The sequence below is a fragment of the Natrix helvetica genome, assembly GCF_964273705.1.
Source record: "Natrix helvetica genome assembly, chromosome: 14".
In the NCBI taxonomy this organism is placed as follows: Eukaryota; Metazoa; Chordata; class Lepidosauria; order Squamata; family Natricidae; genus Natrix; species Natrix helvetica.
Genome location: NC_138564.1, coordinates 1,915,196 through 1,929,583, shown reverse-complemented (window position 1 = coordinate 1,929,583; position 14,388 = coordinate 1,915,196). Strand labels below are relative to the sequence as shown.

The 14,388-nt window shown below is 44.3% G+C and overlaps 1 protein-coding gene across 1 annotated transcript in view; it reads right to left on the bottom strand.

Annotated features, from left to right (window-relative positions):
* The window catches only part of SPPL3 (signal peptide peptidase like 3), an 84,875-nt gene that overhangs the window by 8,989 nt on the left and 61,498 nt on the right, over positions 1-14,388 (bottom strand). Inside the window, exons 4-7 of the mRNA XM_081966264.1 lie at positions 13,012-13,131; positions 11,586-11,664; positions 7,815-7,927; positions 946-1,052 (exon numbers count right to left, since the gene is read on the bottom strand). Coding sequence (XP_081822390.1) covers positions 946-1,052; positions 7,815-7,927; positions 11,586-11,664; positions 13,012-13,131 — 419 coding nt within the window. The remainder of the gene's footprint in view (positions 1-945; positions 1,053-7,814; positions 7,928-11,585; positions 11,665-13,011; positions 13,132-14,388) is intronic.

Here is a 14,388-nt window from a genome sequence, read left to right as displayed (position 1 = left end):
GTATCAGGGCGCTTCTGCCGGCCAAGCACTTTGCCAGTGAAAACAGGCTCCCAAACTCCATTTTCGGCTCAGATGGCCTCCTGCAACCCTCTGCAAGTGAAAACAGAGCTCTTCCCCAAGCTGTTTTCGCTGGCAGAGGCACCATCGGCTGGTCCTTCGCTGTTTCCAGGGTGGTCTACTGGTCTACTTAAGGAAGGGCTACCAATCTAAGCACCCCGTGGGCCAGATCCGGTGCCCGGACCTTGCGTTTGACACCCCTGCTCTAAAGTCTAGGAAAGAGAGAAGGAAAATGACTTGATGGGAATGTCCCTTAGTGCCTGCAAGCACAATAAAGTAGCAACTACCAAAGAGCTGGTTAAGGGCTTTTTTTTTTAAAAGCGTGCTTGTGCTTCCATCCCAGAAACTCCAGCAGCTTTGCTTTCCGTGAAGTCACAGCTGTTGATATGGTATGCCTAATACGGTGTTTCAAGCTCAAAGGAATGAATAAATAAACAAACAGAAGAGCAAATGTTTAGAATTAAAATATGTTAGATTTTTATGGCAAGCCTGGTTTATGATGCACATCGGGTAGCAGCTTTTTATTTCCCAAACTCTGAAGTGCATTAAGATGTATACATTAAGGTGTATATTTAGCTCCCCTAATGAAGATTGCAGATCCTTCCACACTTTTCCCAGCTGAAGGGAACAAGAGAGCCTCAGGGGAATGTCGGGGGGGGGGGGGGGGGAGGAATGAACATACATTTTATATAAATGAAAAGGCATTTTGACATTGATAAATGCAAAGCATTCTGAAATATAATGCCTGTAGAGGCATTCCGTAACACCCAATAAAAGTAGCTGTGATGTCAAATTCTGCAAGCCAAATTCTAAAGCTGGAGGAATGTTATGCTTGTGGTAACAGATGCAGATATATCTAGAAATACAGATACGGATTCAAAAACTCACCCAAAAGACGTCATAAATTAATAGCCCTGACAGCAGCAGGCAGGAGACCTTAAGGCTCGGCAGCCGGACGAAGGCAATCATTGCCACACAGAGGCCCATGGCCAGAGCTGCGAAAAGAAGGAATGAAATCAGACCTGCATTGTCAGACGGAAGAAGAGGCATGGGGGAAAAGAAAAACCTTCGGTGGAGAAATACGCCAGCGGGTGTGGTTGCTGGACCAGGCGCAGGGAACCCCAGATGCTCCTGAGGGGCTTGAGCGGGCAGCTTCTCTCAGATCAACCCCCTCCCAGGGGGGGCCCAGGGTCAGAGAGAAGAGGCTGGCAGAAGGAACCCTTCACTCCGACGCCTTGAGCTCCTGTATGAAGCGTGAGAGACAGGGAGTCCTCAACGTATGACCATAACTGAACTTGTAATTGGGCCTTTTTTGCAGCGGTCATTAAGCAAACGCGTAGTTGTTGACTGATCTCATTGTTCGCTATGGGATGAAAAAAGCTGGAAACCGGAAGTAAAAGCCAGTCTCTTCTCCCCCTCCCCCCCAAAAGCCCCACCACAAATCAGAGTCACATGCACGCAGTTGACCACACCTGGGGGAGGAGATGTTGGAACTTTGAATCAGGATCCTAAGTCCGTTGTGATTTTGAATGGTCCTTAAGTCAAGCACTACTTGCATATAGCATTGTAAACAAACTTCAACTTACAACCACAGCTAAGACCTCCAAATCAGAACTGGGGAAATTTACCAGGATCTACTCAGTGCCTCCCTCCTCAGCAGCGACTCAACCGAGCCAAATATCAGGCAAAAGTGTGTCTTTCCAAGCAGTGCTGCCGAAAAGGAGATTCAACTGAAAGCTGCCCAGGTCTCCTCTTCATTTCACGGGCACTGCTCAGCAGCCCAACACGAGGGCAGCATTGCCCTTCTGCGCTTGGGCAGAGCTGAGGGTTTGAGATGAGGAAGGAGCAGCAGCTGTGAGAGCCCAGAATGACAGAATAACAGAGTTGGAAGGGACTTTGGAGGTCTTCTAGTCCAATCCCCTACTCAAAAGCAGGAGACCTGATATCAGGGATGCAACCTCGGGGACTTTTAAAACCTGTGAACTTCAACTCCCAGAATTCCCCTGGCTGGCTTGGGAATTCTGGGAGTTGAAGTCCACGGGTCTTAACAGTTCCTAAGCTCGGATGCCCCTGCTCTATACCATTCTGAACATATGGGCCGTCCAACCTCTTCTTAAAAGCCTCATCTCCTTCCCAGGTAGCCCAACTCTGCAAGACAAAGCAGCTGGAGAGGACCTTCTCGGGAGAACATTTCTAGTGCTTTAATGTCCAGCTTGCCTGGCAGCTATTTTGGATACCAGCTTTGGGTACCAGCTATTCCCCTGCTTATTTTCTAGAGGCTTTAATTCTGTTCCCCCTTTGGTGGTGCCATTAATCTTTGGGGAGAAAATGTGACTTGTCGTGGCTTGTGTCGAGCATAGTTTCGTCAAGACAAGCACGTTTAACTGCTGACAAGCCAAGTGCCTTCCTGAGGCCCAAGCCTGCTGCCTCTGCAGTCTTCCTCCCTGGGCACAGGAGGCAAGAAATGTGATCATCCCTTCACGCCTTCGTGCAACCGTATTTTAATAATCTGTCAATTTCAGAAGCTTTCCCGTTGTGTAAAGGGCTTGTGGAAAACACACTTTTTCATTACTTATTAAGTCACAGTGGGTTTCCTCAAGTCAGTCAAGAGTGCTGCTCTGGATGATGTTTTAAACACCCTTAAATATTTCAATTAAGAACCAGCCTTCCAGAATCCCCAAAGAATAAAGGCAAGCTGCTGGTTCAACACTTTCAAAATGAATTTTAAATCCCACCGTCGGTGTTAGCAGTTCCCACACACAAATCTTCTATTTCTGTGTTCTGCTACTTTGCAAGCCAAACATTTAAATCTATAATCTTTGCAAGCAAGTCACTCCCCACTGTATTTCAGCGCTTTCAAGTAGAAAAACCAGAGTAAAACATGGCAGGATGCTGAAGTCCGTCTTAGCTTTATGCACAAAATCAGGCGGCTGCACCTTAAGGAGGTACCTATCCGGTCTCTGCTTGAAGACTGACAGCAGTGGCTAAATGGCCCCACTGTTAAGATTCCTCAAGACAAGGAAAGTTCTTCATGTTTCTTCAACTTTCAGAACCAGTTAACAAAATCTCCTTGGTCTTCATGGGACACAACATGAATTTGTCCCATAAAGTGTTGCCTTTCTGTTCACTAGACTAAGCCGGTTACTTCACCTCTTCTTGTAAAACTTGCTTTCTATACTGCTGACTCTTCATCCTCTGTGTTCATTTAAATTTTGTCTACATCATTTTTAAAGTGCAACAATGGGCAACGGAATTACAAAAAACGTATCTTTTGTTTGTAAAATTGTACAATGCCTTCAACGTTAACAGTGAAGGAAATGCACCCATTCAAAGATCCAGTAATTTAAGGATAAGAACTTATTCAAAGGGATTTGGGTAAAAATATAAGGAAGGGGAGACAAAACAAATGTGACAAGGTGCTAGAGACCACAAAGACAAGCAGAAGACCTGCATAATGGACAAAAGACAGACTTTTCAGAAGGAGAGACAGAAGAGAATTAAGGGAGATTTCAATTATTTGCACATCTGCTCAAAAACTAGCTCATGCACGATTGCAAACTCTTTAAATTCCTCCCTGGTCTTGCTGACTTTTGTTTTCCAGAAGGCCAGAGAGAAGACAAAGGTCTTGCTTCCCCTCAATCTGATCCCAATCAAAAGGAAGAGTTGGCAGAAGAGGAAAAAACAGTGGAAATCTGGGCAGAAATGAGACCATCTTGGGGTTGAAGAGTGAGAAAAGGGAGCATAGCCATACATGCATGTTCGATTTCAGGAGACCAACAACTTCAGAGGAATACTAGGCAGAATCCCGCGGACAAAATTTCTCTTAAAGGGAGTGCAAGAGAACGTCTCATAAACTCAGATGCCGACCAAGGAGGAAAAAGCAGCTCAGGAACCCATCCAAGAAGCCCCAGGAGCTTTTGACCAAAGGGACGAGGAGACGGGTGTCAATCCCCACGGAAGCCTGTCAGACAGCAGCTAAGGCAGGAAGTGGGGGCCCCTGAAGGGCCAAAGGAGCAGAGCTCACAAGGGAAGCCGAAAGCAATGAAAGCCCCTTTGGGCTCCAGGGGTGGTGAAAGCAGGAGGGAGGGAGGGGTGGGCGGCTGCTAAGAGGGGAAGGCAAGATGGGGAGAGGCCCCACTTCCTACTTGGCTTCCGGCTTCTCCTCCTCCGGGGGAATTGCACTCAAAGGGCTCTAAGTACAAAAAGGAGGGAGTGGTGAAGAAAAGGCAGTAAAGAGATGATGAGGGATCCCAATGAATCCATTGCTGCAAATGGGTTCAGGGCTCCAAAATCAGATCCTCCAAGAGCCACAAAGGGACCCTCCTGGGTGTTGAGCTGAAGGACTTTCTGGTGCAGCTGAGGAACCATGGAAGAAGGAGCGTCAGAGGTTCGGAGAAGGGGAAAGCTGCCCCACTTTCGAAAAGGGCTGGGGGGGGGGGGAAGAGAGAGAGAGAACGGAGAGCAAAGCATCATCCAGGTTGATGCGACTCCTGGCCAAAACTCTGGAACCGATGACTAAGCAGTTGGCTTGTGTGCACTGAGAGAAGAATGCATCGCTTGGCAAAAGCCCGCAGGGGTTTACAAAGAGTAAATCCTGCCAAACCAACCTCATCTCCTTTTCCGACAGTCACCAGTTGAGCTGACCCAGGAATGCAGCACGCTCAACGTGTTTTAATTTTTGGAAAGCCTTCAGCCCGTGTGACTCCAGCAGAGAAGATGGCACATGTAGGCTGGACGGGTCTATCAAAAGGCAGAGCAGGGCTGAGTATAGTAATCATATCTCATATCTCAGGCAAGTACACATTAGTGGGTCCAGGTGAAGCTGGGAAGAGTGGAGCAGCACTGGCAACTCCAGGCTAACATCCTGGAGTAAGTAATGGGGTAACATTTGGAATCAGCTCAGGTAGATACTTCCCTAATTCGCTGAACTAGAACAGGATGGAGAAGGTTTATGGCACATACTTGCAAAATGTTTACGTCTATACTTTTACAGCCATTCTCGGTAAAAGTGGTTTTAGTCTCCCGGTGGCGTTGATTTCCTGGCCTGGTCCACTACATGTATAACGGAGGAGGGAACCCTAATTAATAGTTGCACATGCAAAAGGATCTTGGTGTCTTAAGGGGATCATGTCCAGCTGACCGTGAGTCCATAACGTGTGGCAACTATAAAGAGGAAAAAGCAAATGTGATCCTAGGCTGCATCAAAAGAAATACAGTGTCAACAACAGAGTACAGAATAACAGAGCTGGAAGGGACCTTAGAGGCCTTCTAGTCCAACCCCCTGCTCAAGCAGGAGAACCTATACCATTCCATACAAATGGTTGTCCAGTCTCCTCTTAAAAGCCTCCAGGTTTTCTTTCTTGGCTCTATGTTCTGCTCTAGAACATTGGGTTCTATTCTGGTATTGGATTTTGAGATCGATCCTCGGTAGAGGCAGATATTTCTCTCTCGGGGCACAATGAGAATATATCTGCTGAATATAACTCTGCATTGGCAACGGGAAGGGCATCCAGCCAGTAAACACTCAGCTCCATTCAGTTGCCTAGGCTCCACCCCGCAAGGGATCACGGAGTCATTAAAACAGGATGATTGGATTTTGAGAAGGACAATGACAAACTCAACTGTTTTTGGAAAACGAGAGGCACACAAAACAAAATGGATGGGGAACATTTGGAGACACCCCCAGGCAGTGTCTGGAGAAGAAAAAACCAAAGGGAAACACAATCACCATCTTCAAAAGTCTCTGAAAAGCTGCCACCAAACATGGTGCAGAAGAAGCATTCAGAGTCATGCAGGACGCAGGACAAGAAGCAAATGGGTTTAAACTGCAGGTGGAATAGATTTCATTGGAGCATCAAGGAGATTGTCCCAACATGAAGAGTTGTTGAACAATGGAAGCGGCTGCCTGGGGGGCTGATGGACTTCCTTTTGCTCGAGGGGCTTCAACCAAGGCTGGTGGCAAATCTCCTGGCAATGCTGTAAGAGCGAGTTACTGCTTGGGCAGCCAGTTGCACTAAAGAATCTTGAAAGTCCCACCAACCCTTATGGTTCTATCATTCTACAATAGTCCACTTGTTTATTGGAAGATGATGCTTCACCGAAAGTGCTGAGGGCAGCTTCCTACTCACACCCAGTCCTTGTGGTATCAGGTATGTATGTACAGGCCTTACAGGCTTCACCTCAAACACAAATATTAGATGAGGTGCAATAAAACCGCAGCATTTACACAGGAAAAAAGTGGGTGGCTCTCAATGCCTGAAATTCTTCATTCTCTGAAGAAAGATCCAGGCTGAAGAACTGATAAAAGAACCGACCCCCCAAGGCATACAGAAGCAGGCTACGCAATAGGCTTATTTGGTCAGGATGTTATACCACAAGCCCTTCCGAATCCAAAACTATTTGCTATAAAAACCATTATGACTAGCCAACTGAAATATGGCATATTGAGTAATAAGGAACTGTCTTTCCACGCTGGTTCCTCATGTTGGGCCCTGAGGAGGGAAAGAAGACTCACTGTAGGGCAGTGATGGTGAACCTTTTCAGCACCCAGTGCCCAAACCAGAACATGCGTGCATGTAGGCGCAACAGAGCGCCAGAAACCTGAAGATCAGCTGGCCGGCACCCACCTGCCTGTTTTTTGGCTGTTTTCTGGCCATATTTCAGGATGTTTTTTGGACCATTTTCAGGGCCAAAAACAGCCCAGAAAACAGCCTGGAAATGGCCTGGTTTTTTGGCTGTTTTCAGGCCATTTCCCAGTGCTCCGGTGCCCGCGAACACCAGTTGGTGATGGTGCAGATGCCCACGGAGAGGGCTCTCTGTGCCATTACAGCTATAGGGGATTCTGGTCACTGGAATCCACAGGATACCACTTGTTCCCAAGTTCAAGCCAGAACTAACTAAAAATCCAAACCCTGTTTGGAACAAAAGTCACCAAATCCTTGGGGTAGTAGAGAAGTACGGATGACAACGTGCCATCATTTCCCACAATTTCTGGCTTTTCCTGCATTGGAAACGTAGACATGCTTCGTCTTTCTATTCTAAAAATGGAAGACTGGAGCCCATGTGCTGCAAAAGACAGCCACTTTTGCCTGCCTTCCTGAGCTGGAAGGGCACTTTCTGCACTCTGAAGGGGACTTTGCTGCCCCTCTGCATCTAGTAATCCAGGGGCTGCACCCTCACTCAACGTTAGAATGGTTTCGGATTAAAAATATGCTTTGTAAAAAGTGTTTTGCAAGTGTTTTGAGTTCAGAATAGCATGTCTCAGACTCGAAACAGGCCTGTCTTTGAAATACTTTCAGAATGAGACAAGCGGCCCATTTCCTGCTTGAAAGAGCTGAATCAGGACATTTCAAGTTTGAAATAGGTTTTGCTCAAAGCGCCTGCATATCCCTAGATCAGCGTTACTCAACCTCTGCAGCTTTAAGGTATGTGGACTTCAACACCTGCCCAGAATTCCCCACCAAGCAACGTCTGGAGAATGCTGGGAATTAAAGTCCACATATCTTAAACTTACTGAGGTTGAGAAACGCTCATCTAGGTGGCCCATCGAACCTAATGGAGAACAAGCAAAGAAAACAAGGGTAGGGAAGTCCATGCAAGGACGCTGAAGTTCTCTGAGCCCACGGACTTTTATTCCAATCCAGGAACGAATGCTGTATAAAATACTCCATTCCACAAGAAAGGTGAGGGGGAAGGAGAGAGGTGAGGGGGAATTCAGGAAGTCAGGAACCCTTCTCATTTGCATCTTCTGCACTTACCATCCATGAGGAGCCAGTGCCCAGTTAAGACCCAGATAAGGACGAGCATCACAGAGAGCGAGAAAGAGAGCAGCTCTGCAGCAGTGAATCGCCCACAGCATCCAAAGGAAATCCTGGAAAATATGGCCACAAGATTAAGATCCTCTCAACAAAACATCTCCAACTCTCGTTTCTATGGACTCCAAGAGCACCAGAGCATAAGTGTCCCTCAGAAAGATCAGTCCTCCCAAAAGCACTAAAAGAGAACCACAAAAGCTCTTTTTGGATCAGCCATTAGTTTTCTGCCTTTCAGAAGGTGTAATAAATATGATTGTATAATAGCAATAGCCCTTAAGACTTATATAACGCTTCACAGTGCTTTACAGCCCCCTCTAAGCGGTTTACAGAGTCAGCCTGTTGCCCCCAGCAATCTGGGTCCTCATTTACCAACCTTGGAAGGATAGAAGGCTGAGTCAAACTTGAGCTGATGAGAATCGAACTACTGGTGGTGGGCAGAGGGAAGGAAGGAAGGAAGGACAATAGCAATAACATTTAAGACATATACCACTTCACAGTACTTTCCAACCCTCTCCCAGCAGTTTACAGAGTCAGCTTCTTGCCCCCAACAATCTGCCTCCTCATTTTACCCACTTCGGAAGGAGGGAAGGCTGAGTCAACCTTGAGCCTGGTGAGATTTGAATTGCCAAATTGCAGGCAGCCGGCAGGCAACAGAGGTAGCCTGCAGTACTGCACTCTAACCACTGTGCCACTGTGGCTCATAATGGTGCCATACCTTCATTCTAAAGCAAAGTACAATAAAAAACCAAACTTGCTATTAAAATTACTAGACTAATTTGGAAGCTTAAACTTAAACACTCTTTTCTATTACACTTCTCTTGAATTATTTGTTTTCAACCAGATATAAAATAAAAACTAATCGCAAAATTGATGTTGTACCCACTGAGCTAGATGTTAATAACAAAATATATTTGCCATAAAATATCTATGAGAATACAACTTCTAACATAAGCAACGTAATTAATCACAAAGTTCAAGTGAATAACGATGAATGTAAAATCTATGTATTTCTACAATAAAATAGAAATAAGGTAACTAGGAGCTATAAATAAATTTAAATTTTAAACTCTGAAAGCCTCTCTACAATTTATTGAAAATCCATGTGACTTACTTAGAAATGTAACCAAATTTAAAAATTAATTATGCAATACTTTAAAAAGCCTAAAACAACAGATATACATAGTTGGCTGCTAAGATCAAGGTAAAAAACAGAATAATTTTAGCCCAATTAGCATTAACTGGATATCCATTCCCGCAGTATTGCACACACAATAAGCCAGAGGTAAGGAACTATGGCTCCTTTGTGACATGAGGACTTCAACTCCCAGAATTCCTTAGCCAGCATGGGAATTGGAGTCCACAAGTCATTCTGGGATTCCTGGGAGGTGGTCCACAAGTCATAAAAGGACCATAGTTACCCACTCCTGTATGTAAGCAATGAAAGAATTTTTGGGCAAAAATACCTACACAGAACCTGGTAACACAGCCTGGTAACTTTAGGAGCCCTGATGGTGCAGCGGTTAGAATACAGCATTGCAGGCTGACTCTGTCCATAGCCAGGAGTTCAATCCTGACTGGCTCAAGCTTTCCGTCCTTCCGAGGTGGGTAACACGAGGACCCAGATTGTTGGGGGCAATGGGCTGACTCTGTAAACTGCTCAGAGGGGGCTGGAAAGTAGGGTTCCCCAAGATTTTCAGCTTTGTGGACTGGTGGGGGTGTTTCCGCATGTGCGGTGGGCAAGCACACACACGCAGCTCCTTTTGCGCGAGTAGAAAGCATGCATAGCCGTTTGCGCAAATGGAGTGTGCACGAGTGGGGATGCACGCACACTTGCCCACCGCTTCCGTGGCCCGGTTCTGAAAGGCTCAGGTAGGCCCTGGCCCAGGGGTTGGGGAGCCCTGCTGTAAAGCACTATGACTAGGCTCAATCGCTCCTAGAGGCCCTTTCTATGAGCTCCGTGTGCTCCCAACAGAAAGGAGCACTTGAAAGATGCCCTCCCTGAGCCTTTTTCTCCTAAGAGAATATTTGTAGCTTTATAAGCAGGGCCAGAGAATCTGTCATGCATCTCCCACTTCAGGATAGTATCTCATTTTCATTCTCTTTATAAATAACCCAAAGCAGCAAACAGATCTAAATTCTATCCTCTTCCTATTTTCTCCACAGTGGGTTGTGGGTTAGGCTGAGAACGTGACTGGCCAAAGATCACCCAGCTGGCTTTTTTCTATTTTTAAAATTATTGTTTACTGTTTCTATTTCTTTCTTTCTTTCTTTCTTTCTTTCTTTCTTTCTTTCTTTCTTTCTTTCTTTCTTTCTTTCTTTCTTTCTTTCTTTCTTTCTTTCTTTCTTTCTCTTCCTTCCTTCCTTCCTTCTTCCTTCCTTCCTTCCTTCCTTCCTTCCTTCCTTCCTTCTTTCTTTCTTTCTTTCTTTCTTTCTTTCTTTCTATTCATTTCAGAAGAGAGCATGGATCCAATCGATCATGAATACTGGGGCATTTTTTCCATGTCCCTGCCCAAATTGAAAAGCCAATGCTAAATGAGGAGGAAGAACTGTGGCTGTTATTCTCTCCCTAAAGGCATGGCAACCCACAGAAGCTGCCTCATCACAAGGAGAGGGTCTGCTTGTGAAATGGAGGTGGGGTGGATAGAAGAGGGGCTTTTGGACTGTGTCCCCCATATGCGTGAGTATGTCCCCCAGACTTGTTAATCTCTTTCCCCTGGACTCCGGGAAGCGCCTTCTCCTTTAAGTAGGCCTTTGATATCTATTATTTGAGTCGTTAACTATTTTGACTTATGCTGTCCTATTGAAAAATTGTTATATAAAGATGTTTTTACACAACAACGTTGTGGGATTAGACCAGCATTATTGACAGACAGATATTTCTTTCAGTCTTGATAAAGGAGAATATTCGTAGCGCAGGGCTGAAATGAGGGGGGGGGGGGTTCCTTGGTGTTCTGAGCTTGGTTGTTTTCTTGCAGACGTTTCATTACCCAAACTGGGTAACATCTTCAGTGACAGTAAAGTGAGGTTTGTTCTCAATTTATATTCTAGTGCAGGGGTGTCCAAACTTGGCAACTTTAAGTCCTTGGGGAGAGGGGGCGGTTTATAAATTTAATAAACTAAACTAAACTAAACTAACTAAACTTTAAGACTTGTGGACTTCAACTCCCAGAATTCTGGGAGTTGAAGTCCACAAGTCTTAAAGTTGCCAAGTTTGGACACCCCTGCACTAGTGGTTTGTCCTATCAGTGTTGGTGGAAGTGGTATTGGAAGTTCTTTGGTTGGACCGTTACTGTTATTTCGCAGTTTCTTGATTGGAATACTGTGTACTTCTTGATTGTTGGTTTGATGTTAATCTTGGGGCCAACCTATGCTCATCTGGGTACTGATTGCTGGTAGGGAGGTGTTTTGGTCTCTTTTGTCTAGGATGCTGACAGTCAAGTTGATGTTACCTAGTTTGGTAACATCTGCAAGAAAACCTCCAAGCTCAGAGAGCACCGAGGACCCTTGTGTTTCAGTATTACCTTGGCACCAGCCCTGCCCCACATTGCCAGAGGAAAGGAGCTTTGGGTTTTCTTGTCTGAGGCCAGAAAAGATTGCACAAGGTACCTTCTCTGCATGCATGAAAAGCCCCCGCAGAATCCATTGCTAAGCTATTTCACTACCCGTCCAACAGGATCTCTGAACACACACAAGATGAGAAAACTTCCTTCTTACTTGTTTTGAGGTGAACAAGGTCGTGTTAAATACTGGCACATTGGGAGCAGGAGGAAAGCAAAGGCTATTGTTGCAAGGACTGCAGAGAAACAGAAAGAGGGGGAAATGCCATTATTGGGGAGGGAAAAATCCAAAAAAAGCAGACATCCACAATTAACTCAGACAATTTTGGTTTCTTGAAGAACAGTATCAGTACCCTCGGCGCTTGCTATCCAGTACTTTAGACCCATGAAACAAATATTTTCTGAAAGGGAGACGCATACGTGACATTTGGAAGACGACAAAAAACTGGGCACCTTTTTGTGACTCGGCCCAACTTTCAGCCTGCAGATTCAGGGTGACTAAGATGCAACTGGGAAAGTTTAGCAACTTTAGCAGCACCATTTGATTCTAATCTTCCGAGTTCTTCTCGGCAGCTCCACTGAAAGAAATCGGCACCTGGGGCTCTTGAAGAGTTTCTAACTGCTTAAATATAGTTTTGGAAAAAGAGCTTCCCAGTGGATTATGTTCTACTGTTATTTATTTCATTTTAACTGTCTTATTCTATGGCTACCCTTCAATTGCATGGAGGTTTACAAAAAAAAAAAAACCACCGTAAAAAGGTAAAACAGAACCAGTGCAATGTATAAAAAGCACCATAAAAACAAGAGAACCATAATAAACATAAAAATGATCTTAAAAGTAGAAGAAATAGGTTAGATTGGGCATTTGGTGGTTGGAGAGGGGAGGGAGGGAGGGAATCACTGCTGTGTTAAGTATTTCCAAATCAAGGGTTGACAATTTGATTGTGCCCAAATCGTTTATGCTGTAACTCCCAGCATGCAGCTCACTTCTGGTCTTGGTGGCTGAAGTTGACAAAATAAATATGTTTATTCATCTCTCTTGGATACACACACAAGGCTAACTAGACTTTTGGCAAATATTAGACCAGGTTTTTCAAACTGTTCCTTGGAACCCCAAGATTCTGTGCGTGTTTAAGGGTGAAAAAAGCATGGTTTTGCCAACAAGCTTGGGGACCCAGAATCCATCAATTGGTTAGTTTGACTGTTGTCACTAGAGATGGGTGGGGGTTTATTGGGGTTTTGTATTGGGATTTTATTTCTTTAAGCTGCCTGAAGTCATAGTGAGTGAATTGGGAAGCCATATAAATGCCCTTAATTAAAAAATCAAATCATAAAAGAAGTGTGATCAAGTCCAGACAATTTCTTTCACTAGCACTGCATTTCTTGATGAGGGCTTCCAGAAAATCAGTTTACAGCAGGAGTGTCAAATGTACGGCCTGCGGGCTGGATGCGAAGGGGGAAAAGTCGTGATCCATTACATGATGAGAACGTGACGCCACGAGTTTGACGCCCCTGGTTTACAGCTAACAGCTTCTGAGTCATGAAACAACTGGGAAAGCTCTCCATGAAACAACCAGCCTCACCTGCTGTGCATATTGTAAAAACCACCTGAACCGAGTCAAAGAAGAAGAACATAACCAGGAGAGACACGGATGCCCCAATGGGCAGGAAAAGCGCCTGTGTCGAATCAATGGTCTGGATACCTGCAGGGGAACAGGAGGAAATGTCACGATTATTGGGTGTCACACAACAGCCACAGCTACAAGGGCATCAGCCTAGATCCTCTTAGTGCCACACAAACAAATAAAGCTAAAGCGACAGGCTAGATGTGCATATTTTAAAACTGCAAATAGGAAATGTTCAGAAGAGGAAAAAAACAAGAGGTATAATATAGATAGTCCTATAATAGTCCTTATGGCCACAATCGGGACCAGAATTTCAGTCACTAAGCTATGTGGTTGTTAAGTGACTCCTCACATGACCTGACCCTGTTTTATGACCATTTTTGTAAATTTCATTTACAGTGACCATTTTCACTATGAAGTTTATCACTGGGATCATTAAGCAAATCTGGTTTGGCTAATTGACTTTTTAATCCAGGCTGAGGTTTTGTTCACTTTGATATAAATTCAGAATCAATTAAAAGACTTTGTCCTCAAGAATAATGTAGATTCAGAGAGCTGAAAATGAAGGACCATTTAAAAGGGTAGGATTCAATTATTTGAAGTCCATGATTATTTTTATTCTAATCTGTTAATTGTTAATATTGCAGTTTCAATGCTTTTATTTAACATTCTAATAATTTTTTAAAAATAAAAGCTTATAGCCTATTAGGAGACAGTTCAATACTTTGCACTAACCTACCTATATACCACCAACAAACCAAAAAAATTAAAAATGGAATAAACCCCACTGTATTTCATATGCCTTTCTTCAAAGTAAAGATGCATTATACTGTGCTACTTGTAACTTCCAAGTTCAGGTTAATTGTCTTAAAAATATTTCACCTATATTTCATAGACAACAGCATTGCTACTTCAGAATGAAATAACCATGAACATATATTAGAAATTCATAGTTTTAGATTGATTGTATTAGTGCAGGTCAAATATAACTATTACAAGGAAAGCCAGTAAAAGATTTATAAAATCTTGATATTGTTCTACATTTCTAGTTCATGCAAGGCTACATTTCATTTTAATTCTTCAACATGCTCCTGAAACATGTCATTTATTATAGGTGGGCCCAACCATGCAATAATTTTAAGATTTACTGTCTAGACCACGAACACGAGAAACAGATGACAGAACTGGACAAACCGGTTACTCTCCCCACAGGACTAAGAGAGAAGCTTCCACAGGTCTCACAATCCCAGAGTCCGGATCCTCCTAAAGGCATCTCATCACTGGCACTGGGGCTGCTGCTGCAGATGCTGAATCTTACGCAACCTGTGATTAGCT